Source organism: Podarcis cretensis (genome assembly GCF_951804945.1).
Source record: "Podarcis cretensis genome assembly, chromosome: 17".
Classification (NCBI taxonomy): domain Eukaryota; kingdom Metazoa; phylum Chordata; class Lepidosauria; order Squamata; family Lacertidae; genus Podarcis; species Podarcis cretensis.
This window is the reverse complement of record NC_137187.1, coordinates 22,842,493-22,869,384: the sequence shown is the minus strand read 5'-3', so window position 1 is coordinate 22,869,384 and position 26,892 is coordinate 22,842,493. Positions and strand designations below refer to the sequence as shown.

At 43.4% G+C, this 26,892-nt stretch overlaps 1 protein-coding gene and 1 long non-coding RNA gene across 3 annotated transcripts in view; both read left to right on the top strand.

Annotated features, from left to right (window-relative positions):
* The window catches only part of JAK2 (Janus kinase 2), a 91,904-nt gene extending 74,622 nt beyond the window's left edge, over positions 1 to 17,282 (top strand). For both annotated transcript variants that reach the window (XM_079959192.1, XM_079959193.1), the window contains 6 exons: positions 3,662 to 3,851; positions 5,096 to 5,220; positions 5,728 to 5,900; positions 7,452 to 7,569; positions 9,893 to 10,006; positions 14,202 to 17,282. In XM_079959192.1, coding sequence (XP_079815318.1) covers positions 3,662 to 3,851; positions 5,096 to 5,220; positions 5,728 to 5,900; positions 7,452 to 7,569; positions 9,893 to 10,006; positions 14,202 to 14,309 — 828 coding nt within the window. In that variant the 3' untranslated portion in view covers positions 14,310 to 17,282. The remainder of the gene's footprint in view (positions 1 to 3,661; positions 3,852 to 5,095; positions 5,221 to 5,727; positions 5,901 to 7,451; positions 7,570 to 9,892; positions 10,007 to 14,201) is intronic.
* LOC307206656 lies at positions 8,251 to 9,555 on the top strand. The gene is made up of 2 exons (XR_013834463.1): positions 8,251 to 8,336; positions 8,797 to 9,555. It is a non-coding gene; the product is annotated as an uncharacterized lncRNA (long non-coding RNA).
* Positions 17,283 to 26,892: the final 9,610 nt, after the last annotated feature.

Here is a 26,892-nt window from a genome sequence, read left to right as displayed (position 1 = left end):
TGTCCGAGGCTCTTAACTCTTCTCCACTTCCCTTCTGCCAAGAGAGTAGATCTCGGGGAAGCTCCGACCCAACAGCACTTTTATTCCATCTCGACAGGTCAACCAGATTTCCATAGTTAAAACTAGGATCCATAAAATATTTCAAATCTTGTTTCAAGGTTTCTCCAACTCCAAAGGCCCCCAAAGCTCCAATCCCCTCCCGACCCAAATCCATGTCCCAAATGTCAATTGATCCCTGCATAAGGGGATCTCTCCAACCTTCCCCCTCCAGTCCAGGCCAGGCTCCAATCCTCAAAATCTGACCTCTTCCAGTTTCAACCACAAAGGGCCCCAACCTGTAATCCTCAACCTGCCTCTGTGAGGTTAAGGCTCCCCCTTGTATTACTTTAAGTTCGACAACAGCAACTTTCTCCTTCTCCTTTTCAACGATTTGCCCTGTTGAAATAGATTCCTGTGCCAGATCCTGAGTTATTTCTGTGTTGGTATTCACTTTTAGTCCCGAAATGTCAATTTTGGTAGCCATAGCATCTATCTTCTTGTGAAGCTGTTTCAGCAAATGATCTATCCTGCAAAATGCAGACACTATTATCTCATCTGCCGACATTTTAGTCCAAGGTCAGTCTCTAGTTCTCACAATTCTTATCGTACAGCTGGATTCCTCAGCTCGACTCTTGTAACAGTTTCAACTCCACTCTTGTAACAGTTTCAAAAACTCCCTCTAGAGGGGAGCAATCTCCACTTGTATCAATCCTTTCTGACACAATTCCAAAAGTAAAATAGTTTCAGTTTTGAGTCACTTTTTCAATTGCTTTTTCTTCCTTTTAAAACGCAGAAGCGGACAATGAAAACAATATATTTCTCCCATTAACTGACTGATTTTCGCTGTCAATGAACTCTTCCAAACGTCAATCTGCTGGCAGCCCGTTCCCAGGAGTTCAGAGCAGTGATAATTTAGTTTTTATCACTCTCTCCTGCAGGATGCACAGTCCACAATTTCCCCCCTCTTCCCCTGCTTCCAAGGGGGGTTTAATGGTTTCAATTGATGGAAGTTTAATCCTTTACATGAGGCTTTCCAAGACCTTAGCTTGCAACCTCTTTGCTTCAGTCTATTTACAAAAAGGGAAGGCGGACTTCCTGTTTTGAACCTTCCCCGCTCGTTGCCAAATTAAGGTGTTTAAAAACCCAATTTTCTGTTCTACTCACGGGTTGTTGTTGCCTCCCTTTTATCAGAAGGCTTGCATTCTTCTTTAAGACGAAGAATGACAAGATATGGTTGCAGCCTCTGTTGTGCACACCATACCTCCTTTGTCCCTAAATTTTAATCTTTCCTCTTAACTTTAAACCAGCTCTTTTTTTGGTTTACCTTCAGGTTTTCTCCTTTGAACCCCTTCCTATTTCCCCCTCCTTTGGATGCTTCCCTCTTAGTCACCTTTCTGCCTTTGCAGTAAATCACTGGATATGAAGAGAGCAGCGAATTTAGGGGCTTCCTTCGTGTTCAACCTGCCTCCTTTATCCCTGAGCCTTTTGGGTGTGTGTTGTTGCTTGTACATCACATCTTCAGATCTGTTTACTTCACAGCCCTGAGTGGTCAAAACATAATGCAAGTGCAGGAATATTTTTCCTTTGGCTCATGCAGCTTTCGGATGCTTTAGGTCTTGACAGTGCCTGTTCCTTTCCTGTCCCTCTTCTTAAATGTGCAATTCTGCTTCCCTTTATTTAAATACCGTATTTTTTGCTCTATAAGACTCACTTTTTCCCTCCTAAAAAGTAAGGGGAAATGTGTGTGCATCTTATGGAGCGAATGCAGGCTGCGCAGCTATCCCAGAAGCCAGAACAGCAAGAGGGATTGCTGCTTTCACTGCATAGCAATCCCTCTTGCTGTTCTGGCTTCTGAGATTCAGAATATTTTTTTTCTTGTTTTCCTCCTCCAAAAACTAGGTGCATCTTGTGGTCTGGGGCGTCTTATAGAGTGAAAAATACGGTATATATGCAGGCTGCCCCTGAAGTCATATGGGTGAAGTTAACTTGTCCCCCTTCATCTTAGGAGATGTTGTTGTTGTTGGACTGTTTTTGTGCACTCTTTTTTAAACATTATTCTTTATTGATTAAAAATTTACATATCTATACAAACATTATATGCTGTCTCTTTACATATGAAGAAAAAGAAAATTAGGCAGAAAATAGAAAATTTATAAAGGAATAAAAAAGAGGAAAAGAAAGGGGAGAAACACCAACAAAGATACGAAATAAAAAAATCAAAAGACAAGACAACATTATTTACACAATAAAAGTGTTCATCGACACAATCCTCCTCATCCTTCTCATTATACAGTGGTGCCTCGCAAGACGAAATTAATTCGTTCCGCGAGTTTTTTCGTCTTGCGATTTTTTCGTCTTGCGAAGCACGGACTTTGGAAAAGCTTCAAAAATCACCAAAGTCTTCAAAAACCTCAAAAAAGGCTACCACACCGCATGCTATGAGTTGCTCCTCGAAGTGAATGCACGGTTTTAAGAAAAAGGAAACAATCTTGCAAGACAAAGGAAACAAACTTGCAAGACGTTTGCATCTTGCGAAGCAAGCCCATAGGGAGATCCGTCTTGCGAAGCAACTCAAAAAACGAAAAACTCTTTCGTTTTGCGAGTTTTTCGTCTTTTGAGGCATTCGTCTTGCGAGGTACCACTGTACTGTAATATAAACATTCTTTTTTAACGCAGATTTGTACTGTATAATATCATTTCTTTTCTGCTCTGTATATATTCCTCTAATCATTTTCTTTACAAATATCACTCAGTTTCTGCTAATATGGAATTATTTGTACAATAAAGTTTTACATCGTTCTTAAATATTTAAGAACTATGTTTTTGTGCACTCTTAATAATCTTAGACTTGGAGTGTTACCAAAGTCCCAAGTTGGTGGCGAAAACAGAACAATTATTGGGTCATTAGTGGGATCCTATTCCTGGCTGTGTCACCAGCTAGATTATGCAGACATGAATTGTGCTGTGTGGCACTGGGGAAACAACCCGTCGTATTTTCTTTCAATTATTTCTAGGATTTTGTCGCCTGTAGTGAATGTATGGGGGTTGCTCGTGCGTAAGTTGCCACCACTCCTGGCTAGGTAGCCTGGTTAAACCTTTCCTGACTGGACAGCCTTTCACTTCGTGGCTGTTCAGTCGCTAGCAGAATCCGTCAGTGGGCGTTTTTTAAACTTCTTCCAGCACAAAAGCTCTTTGACACCAAGTCTACGCCTACTTTCCCTGCGCGGAAGTCTTCTGCGCAGGGTGGGTGTGGGCAGAGGAGGACCTGTGCTCTCCCTGCTGGTCTCCAGTGAAGAGTCCTGGAGACCCCTCTCCGATTCCCCCAACCGCCCCCCTTTATCCCTGGTGTTACGCTGATTTCCTTCCCCAGCCGATGAGTTCCCTCTCTCCCTGCTTGGCCCTTCTCCGGCATCGCTTGGGATCCCTGCCTCCATTTCTGGCTCCGATGTCAGTTCCCTGATATCGCCCATCAAGTCCCAGGGCAGGTTACAACTATAGGATCAGTTGGGTGGCTCCTAAAAATAAATATATCAGCTGTCAAAACAATAGTACAGGGTTCCTCCCCTGCCTCGCCCTGCCCCCGGGCTTGATATATAAATGTTTCTATTAATATTCCTTGCAGGGGAATTTTGGCAGTGTGGAGATGTGCCGGTATGACCCACTACAGGACAACACAGGGGAAGTGGTGGCTGTTAAAAAGCTTCAGCACAGCACGGAAGAACACCTGCGAGACTTCGAAAGAGAAATCGAAATTCTTAAATCTCTGCAACATGACAACATTGTGAAGTACAAAGGCGTGTGCTACAGTGCTGGTACATACGCTTTCTAATGTTAAGCGAAAGCTAGCAATCCCTTGATAACTTTTCAGATGTTCCCCATTAGCGTGAATCAGTGCGTACAGATGTCCGAACAGTCACTTTTTAAATTAGAGCGTGACCTTTCCTGTTCACATTTTAAAAAGCGACCACAATCGCACTGTCAGAGTCTCTGCAATTATTAGCATATACTTGGAACGATTTCCAAATCATCAACTAAACGAGATGTTGTTTCAGTAAATGTCATTGCATCCTTCTTCGTTTAAGGCTTAGCTTTTAATCCAGCATTTGTCTGTTAGTGTGCTGTGCACTGCAGCAACAGCTCCCTTCCTGAGCTGCATTTCCCTGTATGGTTTTAACAGTCAAAATCCCTCTTCACAGGGAATTCTGGAAATCGTAGCTCTGTGAAGGGGAATAGGGCCTCCTAAGAACTTGCAGCATCCTTAACGAGATACAGCTCCCAGAATCCTTTGGGAGAAGCCATGATGGTTTAAAGTCATATCATAGGGTTTTAAATATCTGATGTGAATGTGGCCAGACACACTGTACTGACACAATAGTGGTCACATCTCGTGGAGAGCGGGCACAGGGGTAGTTGCCCCGGGCACAAAATTGTTAGGGACACAAAATTGTAACACCGGGTGCTGGTTCAATACAGCTCCTGTTGGCTGGGCTCCGTTGAAAACATGTTCTCAGAGCGAACCAGGAAGTGACCTCTCCAAACAATGGAACAACTCTTCTTCTTTTTTAGTCTCTGTGACTACAGTCTCCTGGGTGACACGGACACATTTAGACAGTTGAATGCGCATGCGTACTCCTTCCATTTCACTCCCTCTCACTCCATGCAGCCCCGGGCACTGTCAACCCTTGCTACACCACTGCATTTCATCCCAGAAATGCATTTGCCAGGGTAGCCTATTTTGGGCTGTCATTGTTTTGAACTTTATCTTTTAGTGTTGCCTGTGTTAAAGTAGCAGCATGTAACTCTGCTTGCTACTCATCAAACACATCTTCCTCGTGTAACTAGCTGTTTCGCGTTGTTCAGAGTTTCTTTATACACATTTGGAAAACAGCAAGCTTAACTAATTTTGATTTTGGGCAAAAGAATACCATAATGGAATCTTCCACTGCATATATGCTGCAGATGGTCTGTGCCTTTTGCTTATAACGTGCTATATGAAGGAAGCTCTGTAAAGCATAATTTTGAATCTTTTTTTCCCTTTTGTCATGTGTTTGGGAAGGCCGGAGAAATCTGAAATTGATAATGGAGTACTTGCCCCACGGAAGTTTGCGAGACTATCTCCAGAAGCACAAAGACAGGTTGGATCATAAGAAACTCCTGCATTATGCCTCTCAGATATGTAAGGTAATACGTTTTACTGGTATCTCGAACTCTACCGAAGTCTGTTCTGGGAGCGAGTAGTGTGAGAACCGGATCTGTTTGCCGCAAACTCTATAAACGCTCAGGCAGATTGTGTGCAGTTCTCCTTCCCAGTACAGTGCAGGGTCATAGAACCATAAAGTTGGAGGAAACTTGGAGATAATTGAAAACACAACTGTTGCCTCTTCTCTTCCACTCGCTCATGCCAGGCAGCAAACAGCATAGAGGTGACAGCAGATTTATGCTGCAGATGTTGTCATGTTGTGCTCCAGAGTTCCCATTTCGCCTGCTTAGCCGTCACATAAACAAGCCTTTTCTGGCACACAGGGCATTTCTTGGCCAGGTTTCGCCCAATGCACGAGGAGAAATTTGCAGAAATGAATGTGGGAGGAGTAAAGAAATGGAACAATTTTGTCTCATCATCTCTTCTGCCGTCAGTTATTTGTTAAACCCATCAACACTGATTTCATAACACCGTTTGTGTACGCACAGGGTATGGAGTATCTGGGATCAAAAAGATACGTTCACAGAGATCTAGCAACACGGAATATCTTGGTGGAGAATGAAAACAGAGTTAAAATTGGAGACTTTGGCTTGACAAAAGTTTTGCCTCAGGACAAAGAATACTACAAAGTCAAGGAACCAGGAGAGAGTCCCATATTTTGGTATGTTTCTCTCTGCTGCTTGATTACAAGGCAAATGATTTGGGGGAAATGCAATACTGCATAAATTATTTGGCCCTTGGAATATAATAAAGCGATGCATCTAAAACTTACTCAATCTAGAGAAGTCACCAGACCCTTATATATAGTGAGAGGGTGGGGAGGGGTATTACTCAGAAGGGGGGTGGGAATGGGTGATTGGCTGATAGGTGTGGCCAAACCCTACGCCAAAGGATAAATGGACATAAACCTGACATCAGGAATCACAAGACAGAGAAACCAGTAGGAGAGCACTTCAGTCTCCCAGGACATTCTATACAAGATCTCAAAGTAGCTGTCTTATTACAAAAGAATTTCAGAAATAGACTGGAAAGAGAAGTTGCTGAATTGCAACTTGTTACCAAACTTAAAACCATGGAGAGACCTGGTCTGAATAGAGACATTGGATTCTTATCTCATTATACATGATAAAGCCATTTTTAGCCATCTCACTCCTTGCTTTTTCCTGTAAAACCAATTGCAGTCGTTAACAGTCGTCAACAGGTTTACCACACCTATCAGCCAATCACCCATTCCCACCACCCTTCTGAGTAATACCCCTCCCCACCCTCTCACTATATATAAGGGTCTGGTGACTTCTGTTTCAGTGTATCTAAAGAAGTGTGCATGCACACGAAAGCTCATACCAAGAACAAACTTAGTTGGTCTCTAAGGTGCTACTGGAAGAAAAAAATATATATTTGTTTCAACTACAGCAGACTAACACGGCTACCTACCCATTATTATTATTATTATTATTATTATTATTATTATTATTATCATCATCATCATCATCCCAGCCACTCTGGGCAGCTTCCAACACATATAAAAACATAGTAAAACACCAAACATTAAAAACTTTCCTTAGCAGGGCTACCTTTATGTGTCTTCTAAAAGTCATATAGTTGTTTATCTCCTTGGCATCCAATGGGAGGGCATTCCACAGGGTGGGTGCCACTACCGAGAAGGCCCTCTGCCTCGTTCCCTGTAACTTCACTACTTCCATTGAGGGAACTGCCAGAAGACCCTTGGAGCTGAACAAGAGAGGTGGAGATGCTCCTTCAGGTATACAGAGCCAAGGCCGGTTAGGACTTTAAAGCTTAGCACCAACACTTTGAATTGTGCTTGGAAACGTACTGGGAGCCAATGTAGACCTTTCAGGACCTGAGTTACATGGTCTCGGCGGCCATTCCTAGTCACCAGTCTGGCAGCCACATTCTGGATTAGTTGTAGCTTCCAAGTCACTTTCAAAGGTAGCCCCACGTTGAGTGCATTGCAGTAGTCCAAGCAGGAGATAACCAGAGCATGTACCACTCTAGCAAGACAATGCGCAGGCAGGTAGGGTCTCAGCCGGCGTACCAGATGGAGCTGATAGACAGCCCCCCTGGACACAGAAGTGATCTGTTAAGGGTATAATGTGTTGTGTCAAATTGTTTTTGTTTTATAGATCTCTTTTCCCCCCCCTCCTGTCCCCTTTCTCTTCTCTCCTCCCCTCCCCGGCTTCTTATGCTATAGGTATGCTCCAGAATCACTGACGGACAACAAGTTTTCTGTGGCTTCTGATATGTGGAGTTTTGGTGTGGTCCTCTATGAACTCTTCACATATATAGACAAGAACAAAAGCCCCCCAGCGGTTTGTAGATAACCTACATGTGTATACTTGGTCTAGGGCTATGACTATCCCCTTTAGGAGAGGGTGGGGGACCTTTAGGCCATATTTTGTTGAGTCAAAGTCCCTTCTCTGCTTCTCTGCTGCACGTTGAGAAAGGGACTCTTGTTTCTCTCTGTGCAGCACAGAAACACAGCAAGCTACCCTTGGAGAAACAAACTTGTCTTTTTCTCTATGGACAGGTCAACAACAAGAATCTGTCACTTTCCCTCTTCTCTCCTGCTGAGCTGCGGTCAGCTGAGGAGCACAATCTCCTCCCTCCAAGCTGCTGATCAGCACAAAATACTGCAGGGTCTCGTTTTCCCTGAAAATATTTGTTTCTGCCTTTTAGGGCCGTCTGAAGTTGCAGTTATTTACAGTGGTACCTTGGGTTACATACGCTTCAGGTTACATACGCTTCAGGTTACACACTCCGCTAACCCAGAAATAGTGCTTCAGGTTAAGAACTTTGCTTCAGGATAAGAACAGAAATCGGGCTCTGGCGGCATGACGGCAGCAGGAGGCCTCATTAGCTAAAGTGGTGCTTCAGGTTAAGAACGGACCTCTGGAACGAATTAAGTACTTAACCCGAGGTACCACTATATATGCTTTTGTAGCCCACACTTCATGTGTTCTCAGATTACCAGCAGCCTAAAACAAGTTAGCCAAAAAAACAAGTTAGCAAAACCGGCAGCAACACTGCAGAGGGAGTAATACTCTGATCTCTCCCTCCAAGGAGATGTTACAGATAGGTAGCCGTGTTGGTCTGCCATAGTCAAAACAAAAAAAATTCCTTCCAGTAGCACCTTAAAGACCAACTAAGTTAGTTCTTGGTATGAGCTTTCGTGTGCATGCACACTTCTTCAGATACACTGAAACAGAAGTTTCCAGACCCTTCTATATAGTGAGAAGGTGGGGAGGGGTATTACTCAGAAGGGTGGTGGGAATGGGTGATTGGCAGATAGCTGTGATGAGCCTGGCTCATCACAGGCTCATCCCAGCTATCTGCCAATCACCCATTCCCACCACCCTTCTGAGTAATACCCCTCCCCACCTTCTCACTATATAGAAGGGTCTGGAAACTTCTGTTTCAGTGTATCTGAAGAAGTGTGCATGCACACGAAAGCTCATACCAAGAACTAACTTAGTTGGTCTTTAAGGTGCTACTGGAAGGAATTTTTTTTGTTTTGTCCAAGGAGATGTGTCTTGTAGCAGGGAGGGCATTCCACAACCGAGGGAGGCCACCACGCAGAAGACCCTCCCTGCCCTGCTGCTTCGCAAAAGCCACCGGTGATGGCACTCCCACCCCTGGCAGATCTTAATGCCTCAGAATATCGGGGGGGGGGCATGCTCTAAGCACAATGTGCTGTGCATGGGACTGCCTTTAAGGGCCATTTGGAAATGTCAGCAGGGCCAGAGTATGGCCGCAGAGTTTGTAGCAAAGATTCCTAGCACTGTGGTTGCTGATGTGTTTCCAGCCTAAATTCAAGGTGCTGAGATTTACTTCTGGGGCAGAAAGTGGTAAGGGGCAATATGCCACCAGTGAGGGAGCAGGGTGAAAGCAACATGGGTGGGACAGGCTTTCTCTTTCCCCATCCTCTCTGACCTCTCCTCTCTCCACACACAAACACACCTTTCATTCATCTCTTTTCCCCATCTTCATCTATCCATCCATTCATTTTTGTACTCTTCTGGCTGGAGCAACCATTCCGAAGGAGGTTGAGCGCTACGTGCAGACTCCAGGCCAACAGATTGCAAAGCTCTTTACAGTCTGAACCCAGAATAACAGAAGGAAATACCTTCTCCCTTGTCTTCCCAACCCCCTGTTAAGTAGCTCTTTTTCAGTAGCTGGCTCCAAGATTTGGAATTAGTTGCCAGGTTTTGTGTATGTAAATCTGGGAGACTGGCCCTTTTAAACAAGTAAGCCTTTTGTAACTAAATATATTAACACCAGCTCTCTCTTTTTAAAAAGCTAACTCTGATAGTATTTTATTGTTGCTCTAGTTCTGTTTTGTTTTTTTAAAAAAATCAGTTTTAACCTACTGCAAGAACAAATGTTGAAAAACAGGCTATAAATTTTCCAAATAAATAAAAGCTAGTTTCTGTCTGCAAAACCTTCAGATTGGTATAGACTTTTTTTTTCTTTTTTGAAAGAGGGATGTTCTATAGGCCTTAAAGGATTGCCTCTGTGACATATTGCATTCTATCAAACAAAGACTAGTGCGCCTTCTGCATGAAACTAGGTAATTCTTTTATGCTTTGATGTCATTAACCTTAACGGAAATCCAACTTGGAATTTTTATTTTAGGAGTTCATGCGCATGATTGGGAATGATAAGCAGAACCAGATGATTGTGTTCCATTTGATAGAGCTGTTGAAGAATAACGGAAGGCTGCTCAGACCTGACGGATGCCCGGATGAGGTACCTGAATGTATCACTTTATCATGCTGTTCTCTCGCTTGGTGTAATTGTCAGTCATGGTGTACCTCTGAATTGTTCCTGTGGCAGAGACAACCATAGCAGAACACTTGCTCCGTTGTTTACCTGGAAGCCTAGTAGCGTGGGCAGTTTCCCCATCCTTCAAAAGTTTTCTTGTAAGACCAAAAACTTGCGCTTTCTCATTCATGAGCAACTTAGTTTTTTAGAAACAAGAAAGGCAGTGTAGAAGTGCAATGGCATCTAGAATCCATTCGTTATTTCCAGTTTACAAAGCTTGCTTTTGCAAACAGCTACTTGTAAATGTGGAGGACGCGGGTGGCACTGTGGGTTAAACCACAGAGCCTAGGACTTGCCGATCAGAAGGTCGGCGGTTCGAATCCCCACGACGGGGTGAGCTCCTGTTGCTCAGTCCCTGCTCCTGCCAACCTAGCAGTCCGAAAGCACGTCAAAGTGCAAGTAGAAAAATAGGGAAGGTAAATGGCGTTTCTGTGTGCAGCTCTGGTTCGCCAGAAGCAGCTTAGTCCTGCTGGCCACATGACCCGGAAGCTGTACGCCAGCTCCCTCGGCCAATAAAGCAAGATGAGCGCCGCAACCCCAGAGTCGGTCACAACTGGACCTAATGGTCAGGGGTCCCTTTACCTTACTTGTAAATGAACAAATTCCTCTTGGCTTATTGCCCAGAAAAACCAAACTCCCAATCATGAGAAGCCATATCCTTGGTGAAGTAGATGTTCCACATAAGTCTTGGCTATACAGTGGATGTTTCCCTGCCTGTCATTGTCCTTTTGGTTCGGCCTGCCTACACTGGAATCTAGGAACAAAATCAAGGAAACGGCAAGAATCCTTTCAAGAAAACTGTGTAAAATGCCATAAAAGCAGTTTTGAAAGAGCTGTAATGAAACATTGCTTGCCTCCACAAGAGGTCTGGAGGGTGGCATCATGAGAACGGGGCCTTTTCTGCACTGGCTCCCCATTTGTGGGATGCTCTCCCCAGGGAGGTCCACCTGGCGCCTTCATTGATATACCTTGAGGCAGCAGGCAAAAGCGTTCCTCTACCAGGTCTTTGGCTGATTCACATCCAATGCCTTTTAAAAAATGTGTTGGGGAAGTGGAGGCCGTTATTGGGTTGTTTTTGTTTTTATTATGTATTTCGTGATTTTGTATGGTGATTTTGTGTTGTAACCACCCTGAGACCTGCGGGTATACAAATGTAAGAAACAACAACAACATAAATAGATCCCATTTGAGAACAGGGGAATGGCCTTAAGTACTTAAGTACAGACCTGTCCCCAATTCACTTTCAGAAGTGGCTGAAGTAAAACAACCGCCTGATGGAATGCCTTGATAAATGCTTCCTCATCATGATTGCTTAAAGATGGTTGATATTTCCAATATGTATTTTATGGTGGAGGGAGAAAGCTTACAAGAGAGGTGGGGAGAGGTGGAAACTGTTTTTAACCTGAAGCACCACTTTAGCTAATGGGGACTCCTGTTGCCGCCGCACTGCCGGAGCACGATTTCTGTTCTTATCCTGAAGCAAAGTTCTTAACCTGAAGCACTATTTCTGGGTTAGCAGAGTCTGTAACCTGAAGCGTATGTAACCTGAAGCGTATGTAGCCCGAGGTACCACTGTATTGCTAGACTCCAGTTCCCATCATCCCTGACCATTTGGCAATGCTGGCTGTGGTTGATGGTAGTTGGGAGCCTAGCAACATACAGAGAGCTGCAGGTTGCTGCCCTGCCACTGATCTGAATTATAGGTTCAAGTGATTACCTGGCACACACCTGTTGTATGAGTTGTCATGTTAATAAAAATAGCAAAACTGGCTCCACCAAGCCATCACACTGCTTACGAGGAACTTCTAGAATTGAAGATCGCATCCTTAGAAACTTGCCTGTGGAAGCAAGTCTTCAATTATTGGTTATCATTGTGGCATAGACTACCAAACCACTACCTTGTCCAATGCTTATGGCGAGATGAATTCTCTAGCCCTTGGACTAGTAGAATTCATGCCAAACTCCTGAGTTATGGAATCTCTCCTTCAGATTCCCTAAAACTAGACCAAATTACTGCTCAAAGACTGATCCGCCAAAGACTGGATGACATCGATCTACAGCGAAATTACATGCTGGGGGGAGGTGTTTGTTCGCCTCAGAACATTGGTATCACATTAACTTACTGCGTTCCATCATACCTCTCCTCCCTTTCGACTGTTGCCCATAGACTGGCCTTCACTAAAGCGAGGTTCAACGTTTTTCCCTCCAATGTCCTGAGACATAGATTCTCAAAGGGCCAAGCCCCCGCCATGTGCGAATGTGATAAGGAGACACCGGAGTCGCTCCAGCACATTATGTTCACTTGCCCCCTGTTTAATGTGCCACGGGCAAATTTGTTGGGATCAATCATACAGAAACTAGAGGGCACCCCACCAAAATTCCACCTTGCCCAATTCTTGCAGGATAAGGATACTCATACGACCCTGAAAGTGGCAAGGTTCCTGGTCGCTGTCCTTACCCAAAAGCGACGCCAAGGAGCACTACAAGCTAACTAAGGCGTAGTATGCCATTCTATTCTATAGTATTTTATTGTTATAGTGGTGCTTTAGTGGCTGTTTTTCTCACGTGCACAAGTTGTTATTTATGTGTCGTTTTTACCTGTATGGGCCTATGGCCGTAAATAAAATTACTTACTTACTTACTTACTACGAGGAACTTCATCAGAAAGACATAGCTAAAGTCAGGCATAGGCAAACTCAGCCCTCCAGATGTTTTGGGACTACAACTCCCATCATCCCTAGCTAACAGGACCAGTGGTCAGGGATGATGGGAATTGTTGTCCCAAAACATCTGGAGGGCCGAGTTTGCCTGTGCCTGGCTAAAGTCAATAGTGGAGCTAGTTGTTCCAGATAGACCACTCTTTGGGAGGGTGATAGCTTTAGCAGCCCCTCTTCCTCGTTGTTACTTCTCCCTGCCTATGGAAGAAATGTATGGCTCAGAACCGCAATACCTCAAGGACCGCCCCTTTCCATATGAACCTGCCCAGACCCTGAGATCATCTTCTGAGGCCCTTCTTCGTGTGCCTCCTCGAGAGGTCCGTAGGGCAGCAACACAAGAACGGGGCCTTCTCTGCAGTGGCTCCCCATCCCTGGAATGCTCTCCTCAGGGAAGTTCACCTGGCGCCTTCATTATACACCTTTAGGTGCCAGGCAAAAACGTTCCTTTTTAACCAGGCCTTTGGTTGGCCTGATTGACATCCTATATCCTTTTAAAATGTGGCTCTTTTTTACGTGGGTGGGGTGGTGTTATTGGGTTATTGTTCTTATTTTGATTTTATATATTGTTATCTTTTCTGTGAACTGCCCTGAGACCTCCGGGTATAGGGTGGTATATAAATTCTATGAGATCCAGCGCCAAGGGCCTTCTGGCAGTTCCCCCATTGTGAGAAGTGAGGTTACAGGGAACCACGCAGAGGGTCTTCTCGGTAGTGGCACCCACCCTGTGGAACGCCCTCCCATCAGATGTCAAGGAAATAAGCAGCTATCCCACTATCCCATTTTTAAAAGACATCTGAAGATTTTAAATATTTAATGCTGTATTGTTTTTAACACTCGATTGGGAGCTGCCCAGAGTGGCTGGGGAACTCAGCCAGATGGGTGCGATATAAATAAATTATTATTATTATTGTTATTATTATTATTATTATTATTATTATTATTATTATTATACTAATGATTATAATATAGTATATGGTGGAAACCATGAAGAGAGGGGATTTGCATAAGGTATGGAAGAAATGTGCTGGTCTGGGATTGCTGACAGGTTTCACACGACTATTCGCACCGCACTGAGAGCCAGTGTGGTGTAGTGGTTAAGAGCAGTAGTCTCGTAATCTGGTGAACCGGGTTCACGTCTCCGCTCCTCCACATGCAGCTGCTGGGTCTCTCAGCCCCACTCACCTCACAGAGTGTTTGTTGTGGGGGGAGGAAGGGAAAGGAGAATGTTGGCCGCTTTGAGATTCCCTAGGGTAGTGATAAAGTGGGATATCAAATCCAAACTCTTACTCTTCTTCTTCTTCTTCTTCTTCTTCTTCTTCTTCTTCTTCTTCTTCTTCTTCTTCTTCTTCTTCTTCTTCTTCTATTTCTGCTTGTCTCATACTGGTGTTTTCTCTCTTGCCAAGGTCTATGCCATCATGACGGAGTGCTGGAACAACAGCGCCAGCCTGAGACCCTCCTTCAGGGATCTTGCTCTGAGAGTGGATCTCATAAGGGAGAGCATGGGTGGGTGAACATGCTGGAATTCACCCAAAGTGACCTGCCGACATGCACAGCAAGTGTGTCCTGTTCTTCGGGACGTTGCAGATCGTTGCTTATCCCGCACCTATTCAGAGACGGCAGCAAAATCATCCCATCCAACCTCGCCCGTGATGACGAAGGATGCGGCTTAGTTTCTTCATCGGGAATACTAGCGCGATGCATTGATGAAAAGCACTTTGATAGCAAAGGAATTGCTTCCCCCCTTCCCTTTATTTTGAAGCAGAATAGCGCAGCGTGATCAGTAAGCATCGCCATGGTTTGCCTAATAGGACAACTGCAGAAAAAAATGATGATGTCAGACAGGGGAGTTATGGAAAGATAAGAAGACTGGGTGATTTAGGTTGCAATCGTGTGCCTGCTTACCTGTGGATTGCTATTGACCAATGAGACTTGCTTCTAAGGAGCTATATATAGGACTATGTTCTTCAGCAGCAGTTGACTTGCAGGGTTTCTGGTAGCACAGCTACCAGAAGACTTTGCGCTTCCAGCTGCACCACTTTGAAAAAGAGCAAATGTTTGCACTTAATGGAATTACCAGTGCATGGGTTCCTCTTTTCGCTACCCCTTATTTTGTTCCCTCCCCCTGCTACCTTCGTCCACTTTTGCCTGCCGTAAGAGGAGATGGTATACCAGGCGAGGCTACCTTTCACGTAGCTTGGAACGGTGTGTTCCTTTGCGTAGATGAACATTTATTTAGGTGTGTGCAGTTATGCAATTCTGTGAGAGACTTAAAGATATTTTTTATATAAAAAGGATAATATAAGTGTAGCAGAGAAACACAAAGCTCCAGTCAGGATGAGAGAAGATTGCTGATGGGTCCTGGCGATAGCTTTTATGTCATACAACTGCCCAATGCTGTGCCAGCACAAGAACCACTCGAAACACGGCAGCAGTACAAAGTTGAGGCTCAGTTGCAGACGCGTTTCGTGCCCTGCAAGCCGTTGCTGAGTAAGTCTGAGTTGCAGAAAGCAGCAGAAAGAAGCCACTGGAATACCTTTTTGACTTTTTCCTGCAGTGAACTATGAGCGATTTAGCCTCCTGTTCCATGCATTGCACAAGAGCCGCTGTTTTATGAAAGGGTTTGTTGCTGTTTATTAGTTTTAAAACTTTTTTTACTTTGTCAAGGCGTCACGGCATTAATGTGTAGAAGAAAGGCTTTAAAAAAGAGAAAATGGCCGTTTAAGCAACTTCTGTGTGTCTGTCTAAGCCAGCCAGAGAAGAGATGTCTGTTCAGGCAGTGTGATGTACTGTAAATACTTCAAAGGAAAGGGAACAAATAAGAAGAGATTTTTTAAAAAACAAACACCTGCTGAAAATTGCATTTTTAAATGAACAAGTATATATAGCAGTCTATTTTCCTATGTATGTTGTGGATATGTCAAGCGCTGACCGCGTTTCCTTAAGGCACAGTTTTTTGAAATCATGTCATCGGCAGCAGCTTAATATGTTCCCCATGCTAAACTTTGTTAGCCTTGCCAACTTTCCCAGATGCTGCATTTTTCCTTTCTACCCTCTTCAACTTTTTACTGGGTGACCCAGTCAGATTGAAATAGAAAAGCAGGCTTCCAATGTTACGAAGAACAAATGTCACCCATCTGGCCCGTCCTAGTCTTCTTCAGGTTACTGAACAATTTGGCTCTGTGTAAGGATAGCCATGTGATTTTTCCTTACCTCTTTTCACAACAGCCTAAGTTGTGAAATATATATAAAGCCACTGTAACTCCTTGCGCACCAGGCTCAGTGGCGCAAATTTGCATTTGCCAGCTTAGGAACATGGAGAGTAACAAGCAGGTAGTAGCATCAGACTCTCTTTCTTGCCCCTAATGATTTGGCTGTCGGCTTCGGAGCTGGCCAGAATACTTTAACAGAAGGGCACTGGGTATTTCCTCTTCTCTCACTGGTTGCCCACCAAGCCTTGTTTTGGTGACTTGCGATAGAAGTATCCTCCTTGGGAGAAGGTGCTGAGAAGATGTTTGCTTCCTAAAATCAAAAAGGGGGGACGTCAATTGAAAGAGGTTGTTGCTTTCCACTATGGAGATGGAATGAAAACTTGAAATGTACTTCGGCATATGGCAGAACGTGCTAAGATGTGCTATGAACTTATGTACCTACCTCAAAAATGGAGGAGGGTGCAGCGATGTGAGTTTTGCATGAGGCTAAGAAGTACCTCCAAAAGTTGCAATTACTTAGCAGGTGAGCTCCAGTCTACCAATATTTTGTGCCCCTGTGTGCTCTGGCAAGTGCTGATCTAATGGCTCTTGGGTATGTGTGAAGCTCTCCTTTCACACGTGCAGGAGATTATCATTCTGTTTTACAAGCAGGGGTGTTTCACACATGCGATGGGCATACGGAACAGCAATTCTTGTTTGTAAGTAGAGATGGGAAACGCCGGCGTCTTTTCCTCTGGTAAAGACATTTATTTTATTTGTAAGAGTAGAGAGTTATGCAAGCAACTGCCGGGGGATTGGCGGAAGGAGGAGAACGTGGGATTGAAATTGTGGGTAGCCATGTTTTGTAACAGCACGTTATGTTTAAATGGCTGGAAATGTTTGCATTTTAAGTGACAGTTTCACAATGTATATTTTTTAATTGCTTTTGGTCGAATACATTGCACATTTGTACATTGCTTTGAAGTTGATTTTAAAACAGGTTGTACATGAAATATATTTTCTTTTTTGTAGACTATTTACGTGTATTGTTTTTGTTTAGGTTCCGTATTAACCGAAATCATAGTAGCATAAGGTTTAAAGCAACAGCAGGTACCAGGATAAACAGATGCAGCCGTCTGACCATGACAGAAATACATCTTCTATGTGATCAAGGATTTCATATTCCATATTTTTTTATTTTTTTAAAAAAAGGAAGAAACCTCAGGGAATTTTGTGTAATGCAACAAAGAGTTCTTCCATAGTGGTTTTTAAGTAAATAAAAATGTATTTGTTTGATCTAGTATAGTATGATTGACTTACATTCTCATGATGATGGTGGTAATCTTTTGAACACTTCTGTGATTGCAATCGTTTAACCTAAGTGGGGGGGGGATCTCAGGCCAGGAGGCCAAATGCAACTCTCCAGGCCCTCTTATCTGGCCAAAACCTCTGTCCCCAGGCCACACCTCTCACGGTCTCTGATTCACGTGTTTTTCCTCTGATTGGAATGTGTCTTGAGCTTGGATAATAACGCTTGCTTGCCTGGATAGAGATGGCTGTGATAGCAACCATTGCTCCATTCACTTCTGCTTTTAACCCTCCCACCACTGGCACGTGACCCTTGAAGCTTCCTCAAAAAAACCCAAGGCCTTCGGACTGAACAGTGAAGAAGTGAAGAGCCCAATCTATAAAGGTGCTAAATGTTTCAAAGGCGGCGCAAGCCACTGAGCATCCCATACGCTTTGCCTTGTCGACATAGAAGGCCCCTTCAAATTTAAAACCCAACCATTGGAAATCCTGAGGTTGTACAAGAAGAAGGCGAAAAGCAGATTCTACATCACATTTTGCCAGCAGGGCCCCCCTACCAAATTTCCTAATGAGCTTAACGGCCTGGTCAAAGGAGGCATATCTCACAGAACGCAGTTCGGCCAGGATAGCGTCATTTACAGAGCCTTCTTTGGGATAAGATAAGTTGTGAATAAGGCGAAATTCCCCTTTTTAGGATACGATCCCTAATGGTAAGAGGTGCAGATTAGGAATAGGGGGACTTTCAAAGGGGCCAGCCATCCGCCCTGCAGAAATTTCCTTTGTTATCTTTTTTCTTGCCACCTCAGGCATCTCCCTAACTGACTTTGGTTAGGTGGGTGTGGCGATCACACAGGGTCCCCGGACGTTTGACTGTCTATTGACCCTGCGCCACCACTGTGATTGCTTTTTCGCTGCCACCAACCCGTTTCCCTCGGGTACACACGGAGTCCAGACAGTTGTTAACATTAACTAATAATCAAGTTTATAGGCATGAACAAGCTTATGGTTTCAGTTAATTTTTCTTGGCAGTTTCTTAATCTTAGTTCCTTAACTGTCCTATGCGGTCCTAACAACTTCAAACTGTTGATTCCAACTATCTATCTGACTCCACCTAACAATTCCTCTCACACTCTCACCACACAACACGACCAACCCACAGACTTATATCCTCCCTCTTCCTTCACCAACTCCCAACTCTCAACTGACCCACACACTCCGACTCTCACTCTAACTCCTTTCAGTTTCTCTCTGGCCAATCACATCACACGCATTTAACCCTTTCCATATGACCCACCTAGGAGGCAAATGCCACAGTGGGTTTCTTGAATTTGGGGGGGATGATACAGGAATTCTAAAACCAGAGGAGAAACCCTCCCAAAGATACTGGGCTGCCTCCTTAATTGGGTAAGTATTAAAGAACAAGGGACCCATGAGGAGATTGGTGGGGAAGATGAGCCCTTTTCATTCCAGGCATACTCTGCCATGAACTGTCCCGTGGCATAGACAGAAAACAGTGCAACAAAGAAAAACGAAAAGAAGAAGAAGGGGGAAAGGACAGTGGTGTGAATGGACTGGTGCAGTTCTGCACCCAAGATATAATGAGAAAACTGTGGACTTAAGTGTAATAAAACTCACATATGGAACCAAAAGACCATAGAATTACAGAATCCCATAGTTGGAAGGGACCACCTAGAAAATTTATATAATAATAAAGTTAAAGTCCTTTTTTTTTTTTTAGCAACCTGACATTCACAACTGGATACATATTTATCCAAAGCAATATAATTATCAAATCCCTTTAGCAGAGAGACCAATTACTTTCTGTAGCTCACATACCTCTGATAAACCATATATTCTCTATGAGATTAGCAGGATTGTGATGGCAATGAGAGGTGCTTAACCCAAGATTGGTAAAATGGTACTAAAGGAGTTTGTGGATGTAATCTCAGAACCTTTGTCTATGACCTTTGCAAATTCTTGGCGAACTGGGAAAACTCTACCAGGAAGCACCAGAACTCTGACTAGCCATGTTGTATGGGATCAATTTCAATCTGTTTTTCTTTGTTGCACTGCTTTCTGTCTATGCCACTGGACACATCGCGGCAGAGTATGTCTGGAATAAAAAGAGTTCATTTTCCCCACCAATCTCCTCATTGGTCCCTTGTTCTTCCCACACAACTTCATGAGCATTCAGGCAGCTGTGTAAAATGTGTGTATGTGTGCCTTAAAAAACAAAAAAGATCAGAATGTAAGTATTTTAATTAACCAATAAACTGAAACTGACACAGGGACAAACAGAAGAAGACGCCTTTACCTCGGTATGGCTCCCTTTTATGACATATACAGCCCAACAAGACAATGACAATAATCCACCAACAGCATACAAATCAATATGGCTATCCTGATCCAAAACACCCACCCACCTCACTCACACACGAAAACAAAGATCACCACAGCCAATCAGAAACAAACAACCACACCCTAGGCCAACCCCAACCTCTCACACCACCAAAGAAACACAAATGAACAGCAGAGAACCTGCACGAGCTGACACCAAACCCTACATACATTAAGCATAATAGAAACATTGCCACCCGACCCCCCCCCCAATCTTCCCCACTCCAAACCCCCCCCCCAATGTCTCAACAAATGAAACTGATTTGTAAAAATGTTACACGGAAAAAAATACGAGAGACATTACACATACTTCTGTAAAACAAGAAAATCTTTAATAAAAAAAAAATGTAAGTATTTTAAAGTATCTGAATGGCCAAGTGCAAACCTCTCCTTCTCAGAACAGCTCTGATCCCAGATCCGTGTGGATATGTAGCCATAGTATCATTGTCTTCCAGGCCAGTAACAATGCAGGTTGTCAAGCCGGGGCTCACATGCCGTTCACCTTTACCTACTTGGGTGTCAAGGAATGATCCAGGATCAGCTTTGGCCACTAAGCGAACAGGCAGTTGCAGGGCAGCTACCAGAGCTGGTAAATGTGCAGCTGGGCAAAAATGATCTGGAAAATAGAGAAGGCCTCAACCTCAGCCTCACAGCCAGGTTGCACGATGACCAGCTGCTGTCCCACTCAAGCTCAGTCACTCTGCTCATCAACAGTGTCCCTCTGAGCTCCTGCTTTCCTAGCCAACAAATGCCCACCTTCGCCTCCACCTGCCCAAACTTCACATGATGTCCATGTACTCTGGCTTCTATCTACTTTGTGCCTTCTGATCCTCTCCCTCACTGCTTTCTCATTATGATAACTTGGGAGATCTTAATGTACAGGAACAGGTGCCTTTGATTTTCAGACTGTTTCAGCCCCCACATGCAAGAATGCACAAGTACAGGACGCCTTCACTTTCCCTCGAAGGCCTTGTCTTTTTTCAGATCACAAAGTGTTGAACCTCATGTAAAAGGGGTTGCACCTCATAAAAGCGAGCCAGGAAGTGCTGGACAATGGGCTATGTAGGGTGGTGAATGCTTCCCTCTGCAAGGGAGTCTTCCCAGACCCACTTAAAGAAGCGATTATTAAACCACTTCCTAAAAAACCATATTTGGCCATTATGGCCAATTATTGCCCGGCCCCAAATCTTCCATTCTTGAGCAAGGGTGGGGGTGGGAGTCACTGAACAACTCCAAGCACGCCTGGAGGATGCAGACCATTTGGATCCCTTCCAGCTGGGATTCAGGCCCCATCATGGGACTGAAACTGCCTTGGTTGCACTGGTAGATGATCTCTGGTGAACCAGGGACAGCAGCGAAAGCTGTTTCCTGGTTCTGCTGTATCTCTCAGCAGCTCTTCATACCATTGACCATGGTATATTTCTAAACCATCTAGGGGATGTTGGGAGCTGGGGGCAATGTCATGCAGTGGCTCCACTCCATCCTGGGCTGCGTCCAGAAAGTGGTGTAGAGGGATGAGTGTTTGGACCCCTAGGAGCTCACTTGTGAGGTCCCTCAGAGATCCATCCTCTCCCCCATGCTTTTCAACATCCATATGAAGCCACTGGGAGAAATCATCACAGAGTTTGGGCTGGACGCTCACCAGTATGTGGATGATTCCCAGGTCTATCTCTCCTTTAAATTGGAACCAGTGAAGGCAGTGAACATCCTGTGTGAATGTCTAGAGGTGGTTGGAAGATGGGTGGTGGCTAATGCATTGAAATTGAATCCCAACAAGACAGAAGTATTGTTTCCAGGGGACAGGGGAGGGGCAGGTGTGGGGAAACACCCTGGTTCTGAATGGAGTAATAGTACCCCTGAAGGACCAGGTGCACAGCCTGGGAGTCATTTTGGACTCACAGCTGTCCATGGAGGCACAAGTCAGTTCTGTTTCCAGGGTGGCTGTCAACTAGCTCCATCTGGTACGCTGGCTGAGACCCTACCTGCCTGCAAACTGTCTCCCCAGAGTGGTGCATGCCCTGGTTATCTCCTGCTTGGACTACTGCAATGCGCTCTACTTGGGCCACCTTTGAAGGTGACTCGGAAACTACAACTAATCCAGAATGTGGCTGCTAGACTGGTGACTGAGAGCAGTTACCAGGACCACATAAGCCTTGTCCTGAAGGATCTACATTGGCTACCAGTCTGTTTCTGAACACAATTCAAAGTGTTGGTGAGACCTTTAAAGCCCTAAATGACCTTGGCACTGCATACCATAAGGAGCGTCTCCACCCCCATCATTCTGTCCAGACACTGAGGTCCAGCTCTGAGGGTCTTCCTACAGTTCCCTCATTGCAAGAAGTGAGGTTACAAGGTACCAGGCAGAGGGCCTTCTCTGTAGGTTTAGCACACCTGAGTGTGAAGTTACAGGAAAATCTAGCTTTGGAATTCGGGAGGCTGGAGGAAGGGGGAAGAAGGGGGAAGCTTCTGTGAAGGCCAGCAGCAGGGGCAGGATTGTCACAATGCTGTGGAATCATAGAATTGTAGAGCTGGAAGGGAACCCAAAGGTCATTCAGTCCAACCCCCTGCAAGGCAGAAATCTCAGCTAAAGCATCTGTGACAGGTAGCCATCCAACCTCTGCTTACAAAATATTTTTTTTAATTATTTTTTTTAAAATGATTTTTATTAATTTCCAATTTTTTATCACAAACAAAAAAACAACATAAAAACAAACAAACAACAAACTCATATTTTCTTAACCTTATTTTCATAACCCTCTTTTCCCGGACTTCCCCATACCTTTCCCTTTTTGCATCCTTAGTTTAGTACCATTATTCAGCAACCTATCTTACCCAATTAAATATAAATTTGTCCTCTTTCTCTATTCCACCCTAAATTTTTAAACCCAATTATCGCTGCAATTCTACGTCTTCTTTTCCCTCAGCATTTTAACACTCCTCAGTTTTATAATAGTTCTTAAGATACATCTTAAATTTCTTCCAATCTTCTTCCACAGTCTCTTTCTCTTGGTCGCGGATTCTGCCGGTCATTTCTGCCAGTCCCATAAAGTCAATCACTTTTGCCTGCCATTCCTCCAGCGTGGGTAGCTCTTGTGTCTTCCAATACTTTGCTAGAAGAATCCTTGCTGCCGTAGTAGCGTACAAAAAGAAATTCTTATCCTTCTTCGGCACCAACTGGCCGACCATACCCAAGAGAAATGCCTCTGGTTTCTTGTTAAAGGTGCCTCTGCTTACAAAATAAAGGTGTTCACAACCTCCCGAGGGAGACTGCTCATCTATTGAAGAGCTCTTACAGTCAGAAAGTTCTTCCTGATGTTTAATCGGAATCCCCTTTCTTGTAACTTGAAGATCTGGACTCCTTCCATCTAAACTCGGGTGTCTTAAATTTATGACACCACCATGTATTGATTCTCAAAGGAATACAGACCCTGGGCGAGTGCCTAGAAACTGCACCCCACCCCAAAATCTTGCTACCTCTTGGGTGTGCAACTTTGGTAACTGTTAGATGTACTGAGTTGAATAGGATCCAAAATGCAGCAGTCTGATTGGTCCTAGAACAAGAGGATCCAAAAGGCAGCAGCCTGATTGGTCCTAGAACAATAGGATTCAGAATGCAGCAGTCTGATTGGTTCTAGAACAATGCAGCAGTCTGATTGGTCTGCAGGAACCACCCAATCCAGCTCCAGATGGAAGTGAATCCACAACCTGATTGGCCTACAGGAGAATTCTGGAATTAACCAATCACGTGCAGCCCATTGTGTAAATAATGTATATAAAGCAGATACTTTGGGGAAACTTTCATTCCCTCCTCACCACTATGAGCTGAATAAAGAGCATGAAATCCACTCTCGACTCTGAGTATATTTCAGTAACAATATGAGATTTCGAGAGAGAAGCAATTCTATGTTTGCTAAAGCAATCTGAATAATTCCCATTGCATTCATGATGGCAAGTGTGTTATGAATCCCATCTGCAACCAAATATTTTATTTCTGTGGTGCTGGAGGTCAAAGAACCACAATCCTTTGCTCTCGTACTACTTTATTTAACAGTGGATAGTCTCCCTTAAGCATTACAATTTCCATGGAAAGTTCAGCATGAGATCCAAGACAAGTTCTAGAAGAGAAGGGGTGTGGATGCATCTCAGCAAAACCACCGCAGAATTTTGCGATGGTTTGCTGTCACAATGCAAAGACACCATCCCAGATTTTTCCAAGGCGCTAAGAAGCCTACAATTAATTGCATACAAGACGGGGTTAAAAATCATCTGTGCTTCTCCTTTGTGTACACAATGGTCAAGCAGCACTGCAACTGAACCAGCATTTCTAACAGTGGGCATCAATAATTTCCTCCACGCTGCATCCCACTGTGCAACACTTCCTTGGCAGGTACATCTTTTGTCTTCTGAAGTGTTTGACTTGTGGGAAACCTGATCTAACATGGCCAGCAATGCCTATTAGAAATTTTATCTTCTGCTGAGCATTCTCCTCAGCTGCATCCATAGAATTCTTGCGAGGGTTATTTGAATCAAAGAAATGTCCCGGCGATGGCTCTGCATTGGGTCGGTGGTGGTCTTCAGCTAACTCTGAAAAGGAAAGACAAAACCATTATGCTTCTCAGCTCATCTTCTGAAACTATTGCATACAGGAAATGCAGTTAAACAGAAGATTTTGTTTCCATTGCCGTCATCCTATAGGGCCTTCTCAGACAGAAGTACATCCTGCTAAATGTGTGCTACTCACATGCTAAATGTGCCCAGGATTGCAGCCTCAGTTACTTCAAATAAAATTTATCTGACTTTGGTTTGCAAAAGTCCTTATCAATTCTGAATCCTCCGTGCATCTTAACTAAGAAAAGTATTGTTGACATATTGGAATGCTAGTTTTATTGGGTGCTGGGAATAGATTTTGGGGTGGTTTGTTTAAGTAATCAATTTTTAATTTTTTTAAAAAATTGTACTACTACTACTATTGATGAGAAACAAGTATTGATAACACTGCACAATATCATTCATTGCTTGGTTCTCTTCATTTGATTTTCTGGTTTGTACCAACAAATTGTATTTTTTAGAAACAAAGATTAAGAGTGGAATTAAAATAATTTGAAAACAATGCATTGCACGTTACAAAGTTTGGGCTCTCATCTCAGAGAACATTCATTGATTCTTCACAACATTTCTGTATCTCTGCTTTTAACAGAGCGCCCATCAATTTTCAGAACTAAATAACTTTAATGATTTATCATAATACATTCTCTGCAAAGCCAATGTTCTCTTGTGTTTCTGTCCGCATGATATTCTCTGCCACTTGGATTCAAGCTGTTTCCCTATCTGCTTCATTGACCCCAGCTCTCTAATAAATTAACAGCTAGACTCTGTGCCCTGTGAGAAAGGGCATTTGCAAGTAATGGTGAAATAATTAATCAGTTCTCTATTCTATGGAGTAACTAGTTCTTTGAGAGAATGCCAGCCATGCTAGCTGTAAACTCCCCAAAGACCCTTAAGAATCTATCAGATTCCATCAACCTTCAGGGAGAACCCACTTTAAATACCTGTGAAGAGCAGAAGCAGTTGTAAGCCTAAGTCCTACCAGAAAATGGTCTGACCATTACGAAAGAGTCTAGAAAGATTTCCATACTTCCATTTCAACAGAACTACAATACTGAAAGATGACTCTTAGTATTAACAAATGAGAAACAAATGCACATTTCTTTTGCAAGAAAAAAAGGATGGTTGACAAAAGACCACTATCTTTTATTTATTTAAATCACAGGCTACTACTGCTATGTCAGACTAGATATCCTTGATGAATTCTGAATGGAATCAAATCTTGTCTTTTGAGTCGTAAAAAGCCAAAATCCAACGTCAACTACAGCAGAAATCTAAATCTCCACCTGATCTAACACGGCTGGCAATGCCTATTGGAGATTTTCTCTTCTGCCAAGCATTCTCCTCAGCTGCATCCATAGAATTCTTGCAAGGGTTATTTGAATCAAAGAAATGTCCCGGCGATGGCTCTGCATTGGGTCGGTGGTGGTCTTCAGCTAACTCTGAAAAGGAAAGACAAAACCATTATGTTTCTCAGCTCATCTTCTGAAACTATTGCATACAGGAAATGCAGTTAAACAGAAGATTTGGTTTCCATTGCCGTCATCCTTTAGGGCCTTTTCAGACAGCAGTACGTCCTATTAATTGTGTGCTACTCACATGCTAAGTGTGCCCAGGATTTCAGCCTCAGTTACTTCAAATAAAATTTATCTGACTTTGGTTTGCAAAAGTCCTTATCAATTCTGAATCCTCCGTGCATCTTAACTAAGAAAAGTATTGTTGACATATTGGAATGCTAGTTTTATTGGGTGCTGGGAATAGATTTTGGAGTGGTTTGTTTAAGTAATCAATTTTATTTTATTTTTAAAAATGTACTACTACTACTATTGATGAGAAACAAGTATTGATAACACTGCACAATATCATTCGTTGCTTGGTCCTCTTCATTCCATTTTCTGGTTTGTACCAACAAATTGTATTTTTTAGAAACAAAGATTAACAGTGGAATTAAAATAATTTTGAAACAATGCATTGCATGTTACAAAGTTTGGGCTCTCATCTCAGAGAACATTCATTGATTCTTCAGAATATTTCTTTATTTCTGCTTTTAACAGAGCACCTAACAATTTTCAGAACTAAATAACTTTAATGATTTATCGTAATACATTCTCTGCAAAGCCAATGTTCTCTTGTGTTTCTGTCCGCATGATATTCTCTGCCACTTGGATTCAAGCTATTTCCCTATCTGCTTCATTGACCCCAGCTCTCTAATAAATTAACAGCAAGACTCTGTGCCCTGTGAGACAGGGCATTTGCAAGTAATGGTGAAATAATTAATCAGTTCTCTATTCTATGGAGTAACTAGTTCTTTGAGAGAATGCCAGCCATGCTAGCTGTAAACTCCCCAAAGACCCTTAAGAATCTATCAGATTCCATCAACCTTCAGGGAGAACCCACTTTAAATACCTGTGAAGAGCAGAAGCAGTTGTAAGCCTAAGTCCTACCAGAAAATGGTCTGACCATTACGAAAGAGTCTAGAAAGATTTCCATACTTCCATTTCAACAGAACTACAATACTGAAAGATGACTCTTCGTATTAACAAACAGACTTTTGTTGGCAAGGTGATGCCAACCAAGGTCCGTATAGTTAAAGCTA